Source organism: Scyliorhinus torazame, chromosome X, assembly GCF_047496885.1.
Source record: "Scyliorhinus torazame isolate Kashiwa2021f chromosome X, sScyTor2.1, whole genome shotgun sequence".
In the NCBI taxonomy this organism is placed as follows: domain Eukaryota; kingdom Metazoa; phylum Chordata; class Chondrichthyes; order Carcharhiniformes; family Scyliorhinidae; genus Scyliorhinus; species Scyliorhinus torazame.
In genome coordinates, this window is record NC_092738.1 from 28,442,644 (window position 1) to 28,460,993 (window position 18,350).

General features: G+C 45.7%; 1 protein-coding gene across 2 annotated transcripts; it reads right to left on the bottom strand.

Annotated features, from left to right (window-relative positions):
- Positions 1 to 1,964: 1,964 nt before the first annotated feature.
- dnajc22 (DnaJ (Hsp40) homolog, subfamily C, member 22) lies at positions 1,965 to 18,112 on the bottom strand. 2 transcript variants are annotated; one of them, XM_072493895.1, is made up of 3 exons: positions 18,071 to 18,112; positions 10,663 to 11,674; positions 1,965 to 5,119 (listed from the first exon to the last, which is right to left on the bottom strand). In XM_072493895.1, exons 2-3 carry the CDS (start codon positions 11,490 to 11,492, stop codon positions 5,089 to 5,091), a joined length of 861 nt encoding a protein of 286 aa, XP_072349996.1. In that variant the 5' UTR covers positions 11,493 to 11,674; positions 18,071 to 18,112; the 3' UTR covers positions 1,965 to 5,088. The 2 variants fall into 2 exon arrangements, with proteins under 2 accessions (XP_072349996.1, XP_072349995.1); XM_072493894.1 differs by having other exon boundaries at positions 10,650 to 11,674.
- Between the last annotated feature and the right edge of the window lie 238 nt (positions 18,113 to 18,350).

Genomic DNA, 18,350 nt, shown 5'->3' on the forward strand with positions numbered 1-18,350 from the left:
GGACTATGGTCAAATTAAACATGGTAAGAAGTGTTTCAAGACTTTTGGCGAGTACCTCTTAACAACTAGCTCAGCGCGACAGTGGCCGAAAGCTCGAGGACTGAGGTTGGTTACCACCCTTTCAATTGTAATGACAAATTGTGGAACACCAAATTAATTCCATAAATTAGATCAGCAATAGTGTTATACCATACGACTGGTAGGAGCTTCAACTGTTACTAATGCAACTCCCAGAGACATCTGTTAAGTAGGACAAGATCATGAGTAAAATAAAGTAAGCAATCCAGTGCTTATTGTATTTACCTGTGGAATTCACTACCACAGAAAGTAGTTGAGGCCAAAACGCAGTGTGATTTCAAGAAGGGATTAGACATAGCTCTTGAGGTTAAAGGGATCAAGGGATATGGGAGGGGGGGGCGAGATCAGGGTATTGAACTTGATGATTAGCCATGATCATAATCAATGGCGGAGCAGGTTTGAAGGGCTGAATGGTCTCCTGCTTCTATTTTTATGTATGTTTCTATGTATATGTTCTGCATAAATAAATGTATAATATCTACCTACATAATCCACTTTTAAGTCCCTTAAAATTTATGTTGAAATGGTAAAAGCAATCACTGGCAAGTTAGTTTCAAGTAGGTGGTTCACCACCACCACCAAGGGCAATTACGGATGGGCAACAAATACTGGCCATGCTGGCATCTCATGAAAGGATTTAAAAGAAGTTATTTTGTATTAAAAGTTTTTGTTTTGTAATTTCCAGTGTCGATTTTTCCCAATTTCTTCCTGCCTTGAAGATATTGACTTCTTCCTTGGGTACAGTTGCCGCCTGCTTAATCCAGGAGTCCAAAGCCTAACTGGGGCACCCCTAATGCTGCTGCTTTGGTAGACATCAACGAACACAGGCTAGACCAGACATCAAATCTGCGACCTTGTTGGTCTGCATGGCTCAGCTATCCTGTAGATAAAATTGTTGAAGGGAAAGGGAGGAGACCAGTTGAATTCCTTAGATATTAAGAACAAAGAAAATTACAGCACAGGAACAGGCCCTTCGGCCCTCCCAGCCTGCGCCGATCCAGATCCTTTATCTAAACCTGTCTTCTATTTTCCAAGGATCTGTTCCCCGCCGGTTCATATGTCTGTCTAGATGCATCTTAAATGATGCTATCGTGCCCGCCTCTACCACCTCCGCTGGCAAAGCGTTCCAGGCACCCACCACCCTCTGCGTAAAAAACTTTCCACGCACATCTCCCTTAAACTTTCCCCCTCTCACCTTGAAATCGTGACCCCTTGTAATTGACACCCCCACTCTTGGAAAAAGCTTGTTGCTATCCACCCTGTCCATACCTCTCATAATTTTGTAGACCCCAATCAGGTCCCCCCTCAACCTCCGTCTTTCCAACAAAAACAATCCTAATCTACTCAACCTTTCTTCATAGCTCGCACCCTCCATACCAGGCAACATCCTGGTGAACCTCCTCGGCACCCTCTCTAAAGCATCCACATCCTTCTGGTAATGTGGTAATTAAGGTATATTGCAGAGCAGTATGTGTTGTCTCTACGACTAAAGAACTTTTGCTTACATGCATCTGTTGCTTACCAGCAGATGGCACCCAGGCTTTGTAAATAATCTGTGGTAAATATTCTGAAAGCGCAGAAGACATCCAGTGACAAGCCAGTATTTTCTCTGAAAGTAGAGTGCAAATGAGATTACTAATTTCTAGTGGAAACACTTGGATTTGGAGGGCAATTATTGTAGACAAGCTGTGCATTTGCAGTTTGCATCATGACCAACAAAATGTATTGATGATTTACACAATCCAATACTCATGTACTGCTGGTGGAGCAATTTGATGCTGCAGACAAAATATCCAAGTAAAACTTTTTGAAAAATTATATCTAGCTGTATGTAGATAATGTTAAACTGTCACATAAATGTAGTTTGCTTGCACATATTGCTCAGATACTTTGGACCATATTTTTTATTCACATTGCCATTAGGTGAATAATTTTAGCCTAGAAAAATGTATAATATTGAGGAGACTCAGTTCTGATGTAAACAGGATAATACATACAGATGGAAAGATGAAATGACTCGATTGTTTGGAATTGTACAATAATCACAGGTTTAAACTCTATTTTCTTACAAGATTAATTTGGCACAGCTAACAAGTAGACGAAGCAAAATAAAAGTTATAAAACAATACAGTTAACTCCAGACTGATGTAAATAAAGAATTCTAAAATATAAAACCACTTCCCATTCACCTTATCCAAACATGACACCAAAATACAGAACCTTAATTCAACCATACTATGTTCTGAAAAAATCAGTTGCAATGTTCAGCACAGTAGTTCTAGTGAATCCAATGTCAAAATTGATCTCGAGGCAGCACCGCCTTTTAGTGTAGTAATGTAAGATTTTAATTTAGGATCAGTGAAGGGATCCCATGTCAGTACATCAGATTTCGATCCGTTTCTGATCAGATTTTTATATTTTTCTCTACGTGTGATTTACTTGCACAATATTCCAGTAATAAAAAGCATGATAGCACTGTTTTCCCATAGGTAGCTCACACCGTCCTTTGGAAATTGAAACAGAGTTTCTGGCAAGAACTGAAGATTTCTTCAGAACTCTGATCTTTCTAATGTTTACTTGAGGACATTTTTCTCACTCAGGATTGGATGTTGAACAGCAGTCAGCCAACACAGGCAGTAGACGGTTTGAGAGAGGTGGTGGTGAGGTTGAGCTGCATGTCATTAATGTACAAATGGAACCTATTGTTGTGTTTTCAGATGCTGTCACTGAGGGGTAGCATGTGGATGAGATAAGAGGGAACCCAGGAGAGATCCTTGGAAGAATTTGCAGAGGTAGCGGTACAGGATAACAAGAGAAGCCAGTGCAGGAAATTCCATGACTGACTGGATAGTTAAGCGTTAATCAGGTGAGGACAATACTCAGCTGGATGAAAGAGGGGATGCTTTCAAGGAAAATGGCGTGGTCAACTGTGACAAAGATTGCAGACAGGTCAAGAAGGATGAGCGATACTTCACCCTGATACCTGATTAGAGATGTTCAAACATGGAGTTGTGAGGAAGATGGGTATGGATTTGAGAAGTAACAATACATTTAGTTTAGCACAGGGCTAAAGAGCTGGCTTTTAAAGCAGACCAAGGCAGGCCTGCAGCACGGTTCAATTCCGTGCCAGCCTCCCCGAACAAGCGCCGGAATGTGGCGACTAGGGGCTTTTCACAGTAACGTCATTTGAAGTCTACTTGTGACAATAAGCGATTTTCATTTAAGGATTTGGGAGTGGAAACCGAGGTTGGGAAGATATTAGTAAAGTTGGAGGTAGTTCTGCTAATAATTTGAGAAAATTTAAACAACCAGTACTCTAAATTGCCAGAAGGGAAATGTCACTCAGGTTTGCTTGGTGTCAATGTATGGACAAATGTTACAAAGGACAGGTAATTGTTTTGCTCACTTTGCAGTCTGTTAGCAAATATTTTAACACTGATATATTTGCCAATTATGTGTGATTGAAATATGCTGGTACCCATTTTTTCCATGTGTATCTCCTAAGCACCTTGGGATGTTTTTAACACAAAAGAAATACTTTTGCATATTGAGCACCTTTCACAATGTCAGGAAGTCCCAAAGCGCTTTGCAGTCAATGAAGTACTCTTTGAAGTGTGTTCACTGTTATAATTTAGGAAATGAAACAGCTAATTTGTGAACACTAAGCTCCCACAAGCAGTAATGTATAGTGACCAGATAATCTGTTTTAGTGATGTTGATTGAGTGATAAATATTGATCAGGATGCCAGGAATAGCTCCCCAGTTCTTCTCGAAAGTAGTGCCATGGAATTATTTACAACCACCTGAGAGAGTTGGTTTAACATCCCATCTGAAAGATGGCATCTCCAATAGCACAGCACCCCCTCAGTACTGCACTGAGAGTGTCAACCTAGACTTTGGTGCTCAAGTCTCTGGAGATGTCTGAAACCCACACCCTTCTGACTCAGATGCAAAGTACTGCTGACTGAGCCACAGTTGACACAGTAAGGCACTCTATCAATGCAAGTCATTGTTGTGTTAATGGAAAGCCTGAAAAAGATTAACCTTCAATTAAAAATCTCACTTCACTATTATAAAAAAGGAAGCCATCTTAAAACTTCAGATTTTAAAAAGTATTAAAAATGTATAATTTTCTGTGTTCAGTATAAAGACTGCCACGTATGGCTTATCTTCAGGGATTGGCCCAGGCCCCAAAGCAGAAGTTCCTGTGAGGCTGATGTTAATTGGTAAGTGGGCAGCACGGTAGCATTGTGGATAGCACAATTGCTTCACAGCTCCAGGGTCTCAGGTTCGATTCCGGCTTGGGTCACTGTCTGTGCGGAGTCTGCACATCCTCCCCGTTTGTGCGTGGGTTTCCTCCGGGTGCTCCGGTTTCCTCCCACAGTCCAAAGATGTGCAGGTTAGGTGGATTGGCCATGATAAATTGCCCTTAGTATCCAAAATTGCCCTTAGTGTTGGGTGGGGTTACTGGGTTGTGGGGATGGGGTGGAGGTGTTGACCTTGGGTGGGGTGCTCTTTCCAAGAGCCGGTACAGACTCGATGGGCCGAATGGCCTCCTTCTGCACTGTAAATTCTATGAATCTCCGAACACCTTGGCCGGCCAACGTAACAGTGCTTGGTGAATGAACTAAATCTGGGCAACTGTAAACAAGAACCCTGGGTGATCACATTCATCTGACTATCTTGATTTCAACTGAATGCAATCTCTGTAGGGGGCTGTAATACACATGAAGCAGAAGCACTCCAGCTAACCTAAAGAATAATGACCAATGATAGAAAGTTTAAGGTGCACAATTTTTGCAAACTTATACTGTAGGAAACAATCATAATTTGAAAAACCAGCTTGCACTGACACTTTGCTTTAACGTGCCTGTCCTTGCTTGTTTTTTGCAAGTACTTCATATGCTGCCTGGATCTCAAGGAATTGTTGTTCTGCTTCATCTAAATTGTGTCTGTTGTGATCAGGATGCCAGAGTTTCACCAGATCTCGATAGCTTTTGTTGATCTCTTCTAAAGTCGCTTCCTCATGTAATCCCAATACCTGAAATTTATAAAAAGTTTTTAAAAATGTGACAATATTTATTAAGAAATATGTAACTCAGCAAGGCCTGTATGCAGCCTAAGCTATGCCATTACGTTACTTACAATTGCCTTGTGTCCCCTACAAAACTAGGAAGGACCTATTCAGGTTAGGAAAATGGCACCATTTTCTTAACTTCAACAAGATGATGCCAGACTTTTCAAGTAGGGACACATCTGGGAGAGAGTAGTTAAAATTCCTTTAAAAAAAATTAAAATGGGAGAACGACTGTTCTGTGATTAACAATTGGCTACCAAACCAAAGGAACACTTGTTTTTGAAACTGCAATTTGAGATAATTCATCTTTTTTTAAATTTAGAATACCTAATTAATTTTTTCCAATTAAGGGACAATTTAGCATGTCCAATCCACCTAACCTGCACATCTTTGGGTTGTGGGGGTGAAACCGACGCAAACACGGGGAGAATGTGCAAACTCCACACGGACAGTGACCCAGAGCTGGGATCGAACCTGGGACCTCAGTGCCGTGGGCAGCAGTGCTAACCACTGCGCCACCGTGCTGTCCCTAGAGATAAATGTTTACCTAATGCCAGTTCATGGCATTGCAGGAGTCTGATCCCCATCTCCCCAGCTGAAGGCCCAGTATCGTGTGCATTTTGGGCCAATCCCTTCCGTTGTGCTGGAATTTTTAGGCTTTTACATTTTTTAAAAATTCATTTACGGGATGGTTAGGCCAGCATTTATTGCCCATCCCTAGTTGCCCTTCAGAAATTGGTGGTGAATTGCCTTCTTGAACTGCTGCAGTCCATGTGGTGTCAGTACATCCACTGTGCTGTTCGGGAGGGAGTTCCAGGATGTTGTCCCAGCGACTGAAGGAACGGCCGATATATTTCCAAGTCTTAAACTTTGTACCAGGGTGTTGAGTGACTTGGATGGGAACATCCAGGTAATGGGGTTCCCAGGCGGATGCTGCTCTTGTCCATCGAGATGGTACTGGTCATGGGTTTAGAAGGTGCTGTCTAAGGAACCTTGGTGAGTTAGTGCAGTGCATCTTGCAGATGGTACACATGACTGCCACTGTTCCTCGGTGGTGGAGGGTTTGAATGTTTGTGGAAGGGGGAGCAATCAACTGGGCTGCTTTGTCCAGGATGGTGTTGAGCTTCTTGAGTGTTGTTGGAGCTGCACTCATCCTGGCAAGTGGAGAGTATTCCATTACACTCCTGACTTGTGCCTTGTAGATGGCGGACAGGCTTTTTTGGTGGTGGGAGGGGGGGGGGGGGGGTGTCTGGAGGTGAGTTACTCGCCGTAGGATTCCTGGCCTTTGACCTGCCCTGGTAGCCACAGTATTAATATGGCCAGTCCAGTTCAGTTTCTGATCAATGGTAACCCCCCAGGATGTTGATTGTGGGTGGATTCAGCAATGGTGATGTCATTGAATGTCAAGGGACGGTGGTTAGAACCTCTCTTGTAGGAGATGGTCATTGCCTGGCACTTGTGTGGCATAATGTAACTTGCCACTTGTCAGCCCAAGCCTGGATATTGTCCAGGTCTTGCTGCATTTGGACATGGACTGCTTCATTATCTGAGGATCTGTGAATGGTGCTGACCATTGTGCAGTCATCCACGAACATTCCCACTCCTGACCTTATGATGGAAGGGAGGTCATTGATGAAGCAGTTGAAGATGGTTGGGCCAAGGACACTACCCTGAGGAACTCCTGCAGTGATGTACTGGAGCTGAGATGATTGACCTCCAACCACCACAACCATTTTCCTTTGTGTCAGGTGTGACTCCAACCAGCGGAGATTTTCCCCCTGATTCCCATTGACTCCAGTTTAACTAGGGCTCCTTGATGCCATACTCGGTCAAATGCTGCCTTGATGTCAAGGGCAATCACTCTCACTTCACCTCTGGCATTCAGCACTTTTGTCCATGTTTGAACCAAGGTCAGGAGCTGAGTGACCCTGGCGGAACCCAAACTGAGTATCCATGAGCAGGTTATTGCTGAGTAAGTGCCACTTGATAGCACTGTTGCTGTCTCCTTCCATCACTTTGCTGATGTTGGAGAGTAGACTGATAGGACGGTAATTGGCTGGGTTGGATTTGTCCTATTTCTTGTGTACAGGACATACCTGGGCAATTTTCCACATTGCCGGGTAGATGCCAGTGTTGTAGCTGTACTGGAACAGCTTGGCTACGGGTGCGGCAAGTTCTGGAGCACAAATTTTCAGTACTATTGCCGGAATATTGTCAGGACCCATAGCCTTTTCAGTATCCCGTGCCATTAGCCATTTCTTGATATCACGTGGAGTGAACCGTATTGGCTGAAGACTGACATCTGTGATGCTGGGGACCTTCGGAGGAGCCGAGATGGATCATCCACTCGGCACTTCTGGCTGATGATTGTTGCGAATGCCTCAGCCTTGTCTTTTGCACAGATGTGCTGGGCTCCTCCATTATTGAGGATGGGGATATTTGTGGGGCCTCCTCCTCCAGTGAACTGTTTAGTTGTCCACCACCATTCACAGCTAGATGTGGCAGGACTTTAGAGCTTAGATCTGATGCGTTCATTGTGGAATCGCTTAGCTCTGTCTATCACTTGCTGCTTATGCTGTTTGGCACACAAGTAGTCCTGTGTTGTAGCTTCACCAGGTGAACACCTCATTTTTCGGTATGCCTGATGTTGCTCCTGGCATGCTCTCCTGCACTCTTCATTGAACCAGGATTGATCCCCTGGCTTGATGGTAATGGTAGAGTGGGGGATATACCGGGCCATGAGGTTGCAGATTGTGGTTGAGTACAATTCTGCTGCTGATGCCCCAGAGTGCCTCATGGATGCCCAGTCTTGAGTTGCTAGATCTGTTTGAAGTCTATCCCATTTAGCACGGTGGTAGTGCCACACAACACGATGGAGATTATCCTCAATGTGAAGGCAGGACTTTTTGTCCACAAGGACTGTGCGGTGGCCACTGTTACCGATACTGATATGGGCAGATGCATCTGCAGCAGGCAGGTTGGTGAGGATGAGATCAAGTATGTTTTTCCCTCTTGTTGGTGTCCTCACCACCTGCTGCTGTCCCAGTCCAGCAGCTATGTCCTTTAGGACCCGGCCAGTTCGGTCTGTGATGGTACTACTGAGCCACTCTTGGTGATGGAAGCCCCCACCCAGAGCATATTCTGCACCCTTGCCACCCTGAATGCTTCCTCTAAGTGGTGTTTAACATGGAGTAGTACTGATTCATCAGCTGATGGTGGCCGGTACGTGGTAATCAGCAGGACGTTTCCTTGCCCATGTTTAACCTGAAGCCATGAGACTTCAGGGGATTCAGAGTCAATGTTGAGGACTCCCAGGGCAACTCCCTCCCAACTGTATATACCACTGTGCTGACTCCTCTGCTGGGTCTGTCCTGCCGGTAAGGACAGGACATAACCATGAATGGTGATAGTGCTGCCTGGACATTGTAAGTATGACTATGTCAGGCTGTTGCTTGATTAGTCTGTGTCTCCCCCAACTTTGGCACAAGACCCCAGATGTTAGTAAGGATGACTTTGCATGGTCGACAGGGCTGGGTTTGCCGTTGTCGTTTCTGGTGCCTTGGTCAATGCTGGGTGGTCCGTCCGGTTTAATTCTTTTTTGTGTTTTCGGAGTGATTGAATACAACTGAGTGGCTTGCTAGGCCATTTAAGAATCAACCACATTGAAAAGTGTGAGCGGGGACCAGAGAACCACGCACATATATCCTGGGGCTGCAAAACGTTGGAGAGATTCTGGGCGGGAGTGTTCATGGCGCTTGCAAGGACAATGGGGGAGGAGGTGGAGCCGGACCCTTTGGTGGCGATATTCAGGCTATCGGAAAAGCCGGAGCTGTTGGAGAGGAGGAAGGCCGATGTTATGCCCTTCGCCTCTCTGATTGCCCAGCGACGAATCTTATTGGAAAGGCGGTCAGCAACGCCAGCGGGGGTAGCGGCCTGGCTGGGTGACTCATACAACTTTCTTTCGTCTGGAAAAGGATCAAATATGAGTTAAGGGGTTCAGCGGAGGGTTTTGAGGCAAGGTGGGGAATGTTCGTGACTTGAGGAGTTGTTCGTTGATGGCGTGGGGGGGAAGGGCGAAAAAGGGGGAAAGTTTGTACAAACTATATAGTCGTCTGTTGGGAAGTTTGTTTCCCGAATTGTTTATGTGTTGTAACTTTTCAAATAACGTTGGAATAAAATACATTTAAAAGAAAAAAAATAATCAACCACATTGATTTGGTTCTGGAGTCACATGTAGGTCAGACCAGGTAAGGACAGCAGATTTTCTTCCTTAAAGGACATTAGTGAACCAGATGGGTTTTCTGACAATGGACGATGGTTTCATGGTCATCATTAGACTTCTAATTCAAGATATTTTATTCAGTTTAAATTCCACCACCTGCTATGGTGGGATTCAAACCTAGGTCCCCAGATCATTATCCTGGGTCTCTGGATTACTAGCCCAGCGACATAATACCACTAGGCCACACCTCCCCGTATTGTGGTAACTTGAGACCACAAAGTAGGTAGTCGAGTGCGTTGTTTAAAAGAGGGAACTTCTTTATATGGATGAATAACGATGTTTGACATTAACAGTAGCTCAGCAGAGAAACTGAACTGGACTAGCCACATTAACACTGTGGCCAGGGCAGGTCAAAGGCTAGGAATCCTACAGCGAGTAACTCACCCCCTCACCCCGTAAAGCCTGTCCACCATCTACAACGCACAAGTAAGGAGTGTAATGGAATGCTCGCCACTTGCCTGGATGAGTGCAGCTCCATCAACACTCAAGAAGCTCGACACCATCCAAGACAAAGTAGTCCGCTTGATTGCTCCTCCTTTCACAAACATTCAAACCCTCCACCACCGAAGAACAGTAGCAGCCATGTGTACCATCTACAAGAAGCACTGCAGTAACTCACCAAGGTTCCTTTGACAGCACCTTCCAAACCCATGACCACTACCATCTGGAAGGACAAGGGCTGCAAATTCCTGGGAACCCCACCACCTGGAGGTTCCCCTCCAAGTCACTCAACACCCTGACTTGGAAATATATCGCCGTTCCTTCACTGTCGCTGGGACAAAATCCTGAAACTCCCTCCCTAACAGCACAGTGGTGTACCTACACCTGAAGGACTGCAGCAGTTCAAGAAGGCAACTCACCACCTCCTTCTAGGGATGGTCAATAAATGGTGGCCTAACCAGCGACACACATCCTGTAAATAAATTTTAATAAATGAACAGTAATATCTATGAAACAGAGGCACGAATAAAAACAGACCTTGCTTACAGGTCACCCTCTTGCAGACTGAATAACTTGTCAAAGCCCACACATGCTCAAAACCCTCAACAGGTGCCAGAGAAATAATTAGATAGGAGAAAGACTTATAAGAACATTCTACTCAAAATGGCACTCTGTTACAAGTATGAAGACAGTGAGAATGTTGTGAGCAGATAGAGAAGTGAAGGAGGATACTGCAGTCTGGATCAAGTAGAATTATATATTTGTAATTACCTCATATGCTAACCTTTTTCTTTCAATCTTTATGGCAGAGATAGATGCAAGTAGCTTTTCCCACTCCTGATTGTATCCATAGCTTAATCCAGTACCATCAGTAAACAATTTCCAAGTGTGGTATGGAAGGAGGAATGCAGATTCAAGAAGACCACTAAGCATTGGGAATATTCGGACTGAGTCTAGAATAAGGCTGATGGTGTCCGCGATGTATGTAACTGTGACTGTGGTATTGTGGAACATGCAGTAAGAGATTGGCATTGTGAAAGCCAGCCAAGCTAGACCTAGTCTGTAGAGTCGCACACTCAGGTTGTCTTCTATGTGACTTGGAGTCTTGTAGTGACGGTGTTGCATAGAGGTAATACTGGCAACAATACTAATGGGTATAGTTGCAATTGGTCTTCCATAGAACACTGGGGATGTAATGAATGAAGCCATCATTGTTGTCTTTAAATTGGAGGTTTCCTCACCAATATTGGCTACAAGGTGAACGCCCAGTGTGATTGCAAGTGGTAATGCCATGATGTAGAAACTATTTAATGATGATAGACTTATAAGAGCAACAATACCAAAATAAATCCCAACTGCAATTTGGCCCAAAACACGGACAATGCTCATTGATGGTTGTAGATCTCTTTTTCTTTGGATCTTGCTGCGGTGCATGTTTGCATTTTGCACATACTTTGGCAGTCGCCAAAACTCCCTAATCCACCCTACTCCAAATCCACCAAAAGTCACCATCCATAATAAGGCATGACTGTCTCTTCCAAGATAGATGTGATGGAGGCCAAAAGGTCCACCAAATGACCAAAGGACATAAGTGATCAGCAGACTCTTTGCCATCTTCAAGGTTGAAATGAGATACTGCCAAATACTGCTATTGAGGCTAGCTGATTGCTATGGATCAGGGATTTTCTATTGTAGTCTCTATTTAATAAGTTAAAAATTCAGCAGATGATATGATGAATCAGTCCATTGTTATTGTTTGGAGCATGCCTTTCGCCTAGATTTTCATTTTATATGATCTGCAGAAAGACAGAATAAATAAAAACAAAAATTTACCACTGAACCTATGGCCAGAGCTACATATGTTCCTTCCAGAGTTAAGAAAAATACATACCTTCTTGTTACCAATTATTTTTTGTCCAGACACCTGTGGAGCCCTTCACTATGTTTAAGAGTTTTTAGACCAAACTACTGAGAAAACCACATCGAATTACTGTATATTCAGGATGGAGCCGATACTCTCTTCTTTAGAGAGTGCCATACTTGCATTTTAAAAAAAAATTTAGAGTACCCAATTCATTTTTTTCCAATTAAGGGGCAATTTAGCGTGGCCTATTGACCTATCCTGTACATCTTTGGGTTGTGGGGGCGAAACCCACGCAAACACGGGGAAAATGTGCAAACTCCACATGAACAGTGACCCAGAGCCGGGATCGAACCTGGGACCTCGGCACCGTGAGGCAGCAATACTAACCACTGTGTCACCATGCTGCCTGTGCCATACTTGCATAAGTCAAGATACTTTGGGCACAGTTTGGCAAAACTCATATTTTAGGAGACCTAATTGTTTCAGGGATACATAGTGGTTAGCACAGTTGCTTCACAGCTCCAGGGACCCAGGTTCGATTCCCGGCTGGGTCACTGTCTGTGTGGAGTCTGCACATTCTCCCCGTGTCTGTGTGGGTTTCCTCTGGGTGCTCCGGTTTCCTCCCACAGTCCAAAGATGTGCGGGTTAGGTGGATTGGCCATGCTAAATTGCCCTTAGTGTCCAAAAAATGTTAAGTGGGGGTTTCTGGGTTACAGGGATAGGGTAGATACGTGGGTTTCAGTAGGGTGCTCTTTGTAAGGGCCGGTGCAGACTCGATGGGCCAAATGGCCTCCTTTTGCACTGTAACGTAAGAACATAAGAACTAGGAGCAGGAGTAGGCCATCTGGCCCCTCGAGCCTGCTCCGCCATTCAATGAGATCATGGCTGATCTTTTGTGGACTCAGCTCCACTTTCCGGCCCGAACACCATAACCCTTAATCCCTTTATTCTTCAAAAAAGTAACTTCTATGATCTATGATCACAGGTTACCAGTATTTATCTTTTAAAAAATATATTTTATTCAGAATTTTGTGGCCAAACATAACAGTACATAGTTTTTCTTTTGAACAACAACAAAGCAATATAAATAACCGTGGCCAATTTAAAAAAAAAAAAAAAATAATATATAAACATAAACAAAACTGAGTGGCAACTGCCATGTAAAAAATAGTTACTCTTCAAATATACAATCCAATATACATTACCTATAACAAGTGTCTATACATATACAATGACATCCCTGAGAGTCCGTCCGGTTCTCCCCCCCCCCGCCCCTCTCCCCCTGGGTTGCTGCTGTTGTCTTCTTCTTTTCCATTCCCTCTATCTTTCTGTGAGGTAGTCGACGAACGGTTGCCACCGCCTGGTGAACCCTTGAGCCGAACCCCTTAATACGAACTTGATCCGTTCTAACTTTATAAACCCTGCCATGTCGTTTATCCAGGTCTCCACACCCGGGGGTTTGGCTTCCTTCCACATTAACAATATCCTGCGCCGGGCTACTAGGGACGCAAAGGCCAAAACATCAGCCTCTCTCGCCTCCTGCACTCCCGGCTCTTCTGCAACCCCGAATATAGCCAACCCCCAGCTTGGTTCGACCCGGACCCCCACCACCTTCGAAAGCACCTTTGCCACCCCCACCCAGAACCCCTGTAGTGCCGGGCATGACCAGAACATGTGGGTGTGATTCGCTGGGCTTCTCGAGCACCTCCCACACCTATCCTCTACCCCAAAAAATTTACTGAGCCGTGCTCCAGTCATATGCGCCCTGTGTAGAACCTTGAATTGTATCAGGCTTAGCCTGGCACACAAGGACGATGAGTTTACCCTACGTAGGGCGTCAGCCCACAGCCCCTCCTCAATCTCCTCCCCCAGCTCTTCTTCCCATTTCCCTTTCAGCTCATCTACCATGATCTCCCCCTCGTCCCTCATTTCCCTATATATGTCCGACACCTTACCATCCCCCACCCATGTCTCAGAGATCACTCTATCCTGCACCCCCTGCGTCAGGAGCTGTGGGAATTCCCTCACCTGTTGCCTCGCGAAAGCTCTCAGTTGCATATACCGAAATGCATTTCCTTGGGGCAACCCATATTTTTACGTCAGCGCACCCAGACTCGCAAACATCCCATCTACGAACAGATCTCTCAATTGTACTATCCCAGTTCTTTGCCATGCTCTAAATCCCCCATCCATTCTCCCCGGAACAAACCTATGGTTATTTCTTATCGGGAACCGCTCCGAGGCTCCCGTCCTTCCCCTATGCCGTCTCCACTGCCCCCAAACTTTCAATGTAGCCACCACCACCGGGCTTGTGGTGTATTTCTTCGGTGAGAACAGCAACGGCGACGTCATCATTGCTTTTCGGCTAGTCCCCCTGCAGGACGCCCTCTCCAATCTCTTCCACGCCGCTCCCTCCCCTTCTCCCATCCACTTACACACCATTGAAACATTGGCGGCCCAGTAATAGTCGTGTAGGCTCGGTAGTGCCAACTACGCTGTCCCTACTACGCTGCAAAAATCCCCTCCTCACTCTCGGGGTCTTCCCGGCCCACACAAAACTCATAATACTCTTCTCGATTCTCTTGAAAAAAGCCTTCGTGACCACCACCGGGAGGCACTGAAACACAAAAAGGAATCTCGGGAGGACCACCATTTTAACCGCCTGCACCCTACCTGCCAGTGACAGGGTCACCGTGTCCCATCTCTTAAAGTCCTCCTCCATCTGTTCCACCAACCGCGTTAAATTAAGCCTGTGTAATGTACCCCAATTCTTGGCTATCTGGATCCCCAAGTACCGGAAGTCCCTTGTTACCTTCCTCAACGGTAAATCCTCTATTTCCCTGCTCTGCTCCCCTGGATGCACCACGAACAACTCACTTTTCCCCATGTTCAATTTATACCCTGAAAAATCCCCAAACTCCCCAAGTATCCGCATTATCTCTGGTATCCCCTCCGCCGGGTCCGCCACATACAACAACAAATCATCCGCATATAAAGATACCCGGTGTTCTTCTCCTCCCCTGAGTACTCCCCTCCACTTCCTGGAACCCCTCAATGCTATGGCCAGGGGCTTAATCGCCAATGCAAACAATAACGGGGACAGAGGACATCCCTGCCTCGTCCCTCTATGGAGCCGAAAGTAATCAGACCCCCGTCCATTCGTGACCACACTCGCCATCGGAGCCCTATACAGCAACTGTACCCATCTGATATACCCATCTCCAAAGCCAAATCTCCTCAGCACCTCCCACAAATAATCCCACTCCACTCTATCAAATGCTTTTTCGGCATCCATCGCCACCACTATCTCCGCTTCCCCCTCTGGTGGGGGCATCATCATTACCCCTAGCAGCCTCCGTATATTTGTGTTCAGCTGTCTCCCCTTCACAAACCCAGTTTGGTCCTCATGAACCACCCCCGGGACACAATCCTCTATCCTCGTTGCCATTACCTTGGCCAGAATCTTAGCATCCACATTCAGGAGGGAAATGGGCCTATAGGACCCGCATTGCAGCGGGTCTTTTTCCTTCTTTAGGAGGAGCGATATCGTTGCCTCTGACATAGTCAGGGGCAGCTGCCCCCTTTCCCTAGCCTCATTAAAGGTTCTCATCAGTAGCGGGGCCAGCAAGTCCATATATTTCCTATAGAATTCCACTGGGAATCCGTCCGGTCCCGGGGCCTTCCCCGCCTGCATGCTTCCAATTCCTTTCACTACTTCCTCCGTCTCAATCTGTGCTCCCAGTCCCACCCTCCACCATAGGAAATTCCAGCTGATCCAGAAAGCACATCATTCTCTCCTTCCTTTCCGGGGGCTGAGCTTCATATAATCTTTCATAAAATGCCTTGAACACTCCATTCACTCTCTCCGCTCTCCGCTCCATCTCTCCCTCCTCATCTCTCACCCCCCCTATCTCCCTCGTTGCTCCCCTTTTCCTCAGTTGGTGGGCCAGCAACCTGCTCGCCTTCTCCCCATATTCGTACTGTACACCCTGTGCCTTCCTCCATTGTGCCTCTGCCTTACCCGTAGTCAACAAGTCAAATTCTACATGTAGCCTTTGCCTTTCCCTGTACAGTCCCTCCTCCGGTGCCTCCGCATATTGCCTGTCCACCCTCAAAAGTTCTTTCAACAACCGCTCCCTTTCCCTACCCTCCTGCTTTTCTTTATGTGCCCTGATAGATATCAGCTCCCCTCTAACCACAGCCTTCAACGCCTCCCAGACCACTCCCACCTGAACCTCCCCATTGTCATTGAGTTCCAAGTACCTTTCAATACACCCCCTCACCCTTAAACACACCCCCTCATCTGCCAATAATCCCATGTCCATTCTCCAGGGTGGGTGCTGTTCTTTTTCCTCCCCTATCTCCAGGTCCACCCAATGTGGAGCGTGGTCCGAAATAGCTATAGCCGTATACTCCGTCCCCGTCACCTTCGGGAATAGTGCCCTCCCCAAAACAAAAAAGTCTATCCGCGAATAGACTTTGTGGACATAGGAGAAAAACGAAAACTCCTTACTCCTAGGTCTACCAAATCTCCAGGGGTCTACTCCTCCCATCTGCTCCATAAAGTCCTTGAGCACCCTAACTGCAGCCGGCCTCCTTCCGGTCCTGGACCTCGATCTGTCCAGCCCTGGGTCCAGCACCGTATTAAAATCTCCACCCATTACCAACTTTCCCGCCTCTAGGTCCGGGATGCGTCCCAACATACGCCTCATAAAATTGGCATCATCCCAGTTCGGGGCATATACGTTCACTAAAACCACCGCCTCCCCTTGCAATCTGCCACTCACCATCACGTATCTGCCCCCACTATCCGCCACTATGGTCTTTGCCTCAAACATTACCCGCTTCCCCACTAATATAGCCACCCCCCTGTTTTTTGCGTCTAGCCCCGAATGAAACACCTGCCACACCCACCCTTTGCAAAGTCTGACCTGGTCTGTCAGTTTCAGATGCGTCTCCTGCAGCATAACCACATCTGCCTTAAGTTTTTTTAGGTGTGCGAGTACCCGTGCCCTCTTAATCGGCCCGTTCAGCCCTCTCACATTCCACGTGATCAGCCGAGTTGGGGGGCTCTTTACCCCCCCCCCCCCCCTTGTCGACTAGCCATCTCCTTTTTCAATCCAGCTCCTCTCCCGGTTCCCACGTAGCCCTATTTCCCCCCAACGGCGCCCTCCCGCCCCGACAACTCCACCCCATACCAGCTCCCCCAGGTTACCAGTATTAAGCATGGGCAAAATGTCCATTGCTTTCTCAGCCCAGACTGCATATCTATCAGGGTGTTTACTCGCAGAGTTATCTGAAGCTTAGTGTGCAGAATCCGTGCCCATAGTGATGGATAAACCCCTCCAGGTTCCAATATTGAGCCATGCTGGCTGGTTGATCATCAATTGTTCTCTGTAGAGTACTGTAGACCATCCTGGCTAACATCAGGCTACTAAGTCTGCTGTAGAGGGTTATCTTGGTTCTGAACTTTGACTCCAAAGATATCCTATATACTTTACCCACCCCAAGGAAATAGTTATTTGTGAGTTTGATCCCTCATTCAGCAGATTGCAAGTTCACAGATCACCTCATAAGCAGCATGGTGTTACAACAACCATAAAATGTGTGAGTACATTCCCCCTATCTTCCCGACCATTTCGAGTAATGTTGCAACCGTTCCCTCAGAAAAGTTTATTATAAGTAAGTTTTCTCTTTGCTGCAACATGTTACACAGAACAAGATTCCATTACATTACTGCTGTTTACAGATTCCTCTAGTTTGCAGTGTACAATTTGAGTGCTTGTCAGAAAAGGGAACCCTCCTCAACACTAACATTACTGTGCTAGCTGAACGCATCTGGATTCCTACTTAGCAGCATATTGGCGTTAAACAGTAGATTCCTGGCAGATTTGACTTGCGAGTTTATGAAAATGGTTGGTTCACAATTTTAAGAGGATAAATTGACTCTTTTCAAGCGTAAACTTTGTCTTATTTCATAAGCATAAAGGTGATCAACTTAAGAGCTTAACTGTAATAGCCCACACGGGGCCTACGGGGTGGGAATGATTATCTTTCTCGTGGTCCTTGCGGAATACGAGCCCTCCCCCCCACCATTAACCGCCGTATAAGAGGTCGGCCAGTAAGGCGCCGACCAGAACAGGAACCCGGTAGGGATCTACCGGGTAGTGTACATATCGTGTTGTAAATAAAACCAAGTTTCTTTATTTTACTCGGACCCCCATGTCTTTGTTAAATTTACATTTATTAGAAAGTCTCAAAAAACTAATGTAATAATGGAGAGAAACAGACAACTTTAAAATAAAGAGATATTTTAGCACATGCTTACCAGACAATGGAGTGTAGCCTGTGATTAAATCCAGAGGACTTTTGCCCTCTGAGGACTCACCCTGTGTTGACTCAGAGTAGTTCATTATTGCGCAAACTTACAATAAACTCCAAAGTAGCATTTTACAACAGCTGACTTGAATTCACTGACAGTGTAGAATATAAACTCACAAAGTATTAATACTAAATACACTACTGAGGTGAAAGAAAGAGCAAGTCTCAATGATAATCCTAATTTTGTGACCTTCAAACCAAATTAGAAAATCAAGGTAATTCAGATG

Excerpts from the sequence above, each read along its gene's own strand:
- dnajc22 (XM_072493894.1), bottom strand. The coding sequence starts at position 11,492 with ATGGCAAAGAGTCTGCTGATCACTTATGTCCTTTGGTCATTTGGTGGA. Across the intron at positions 5,120-10,649 it reads GAAAAAGGTTAGCATATGAG|GTATTGGGATTACATGAGGA; the intron begins GTAATTACAAAT and ends TATAAATTTCAG.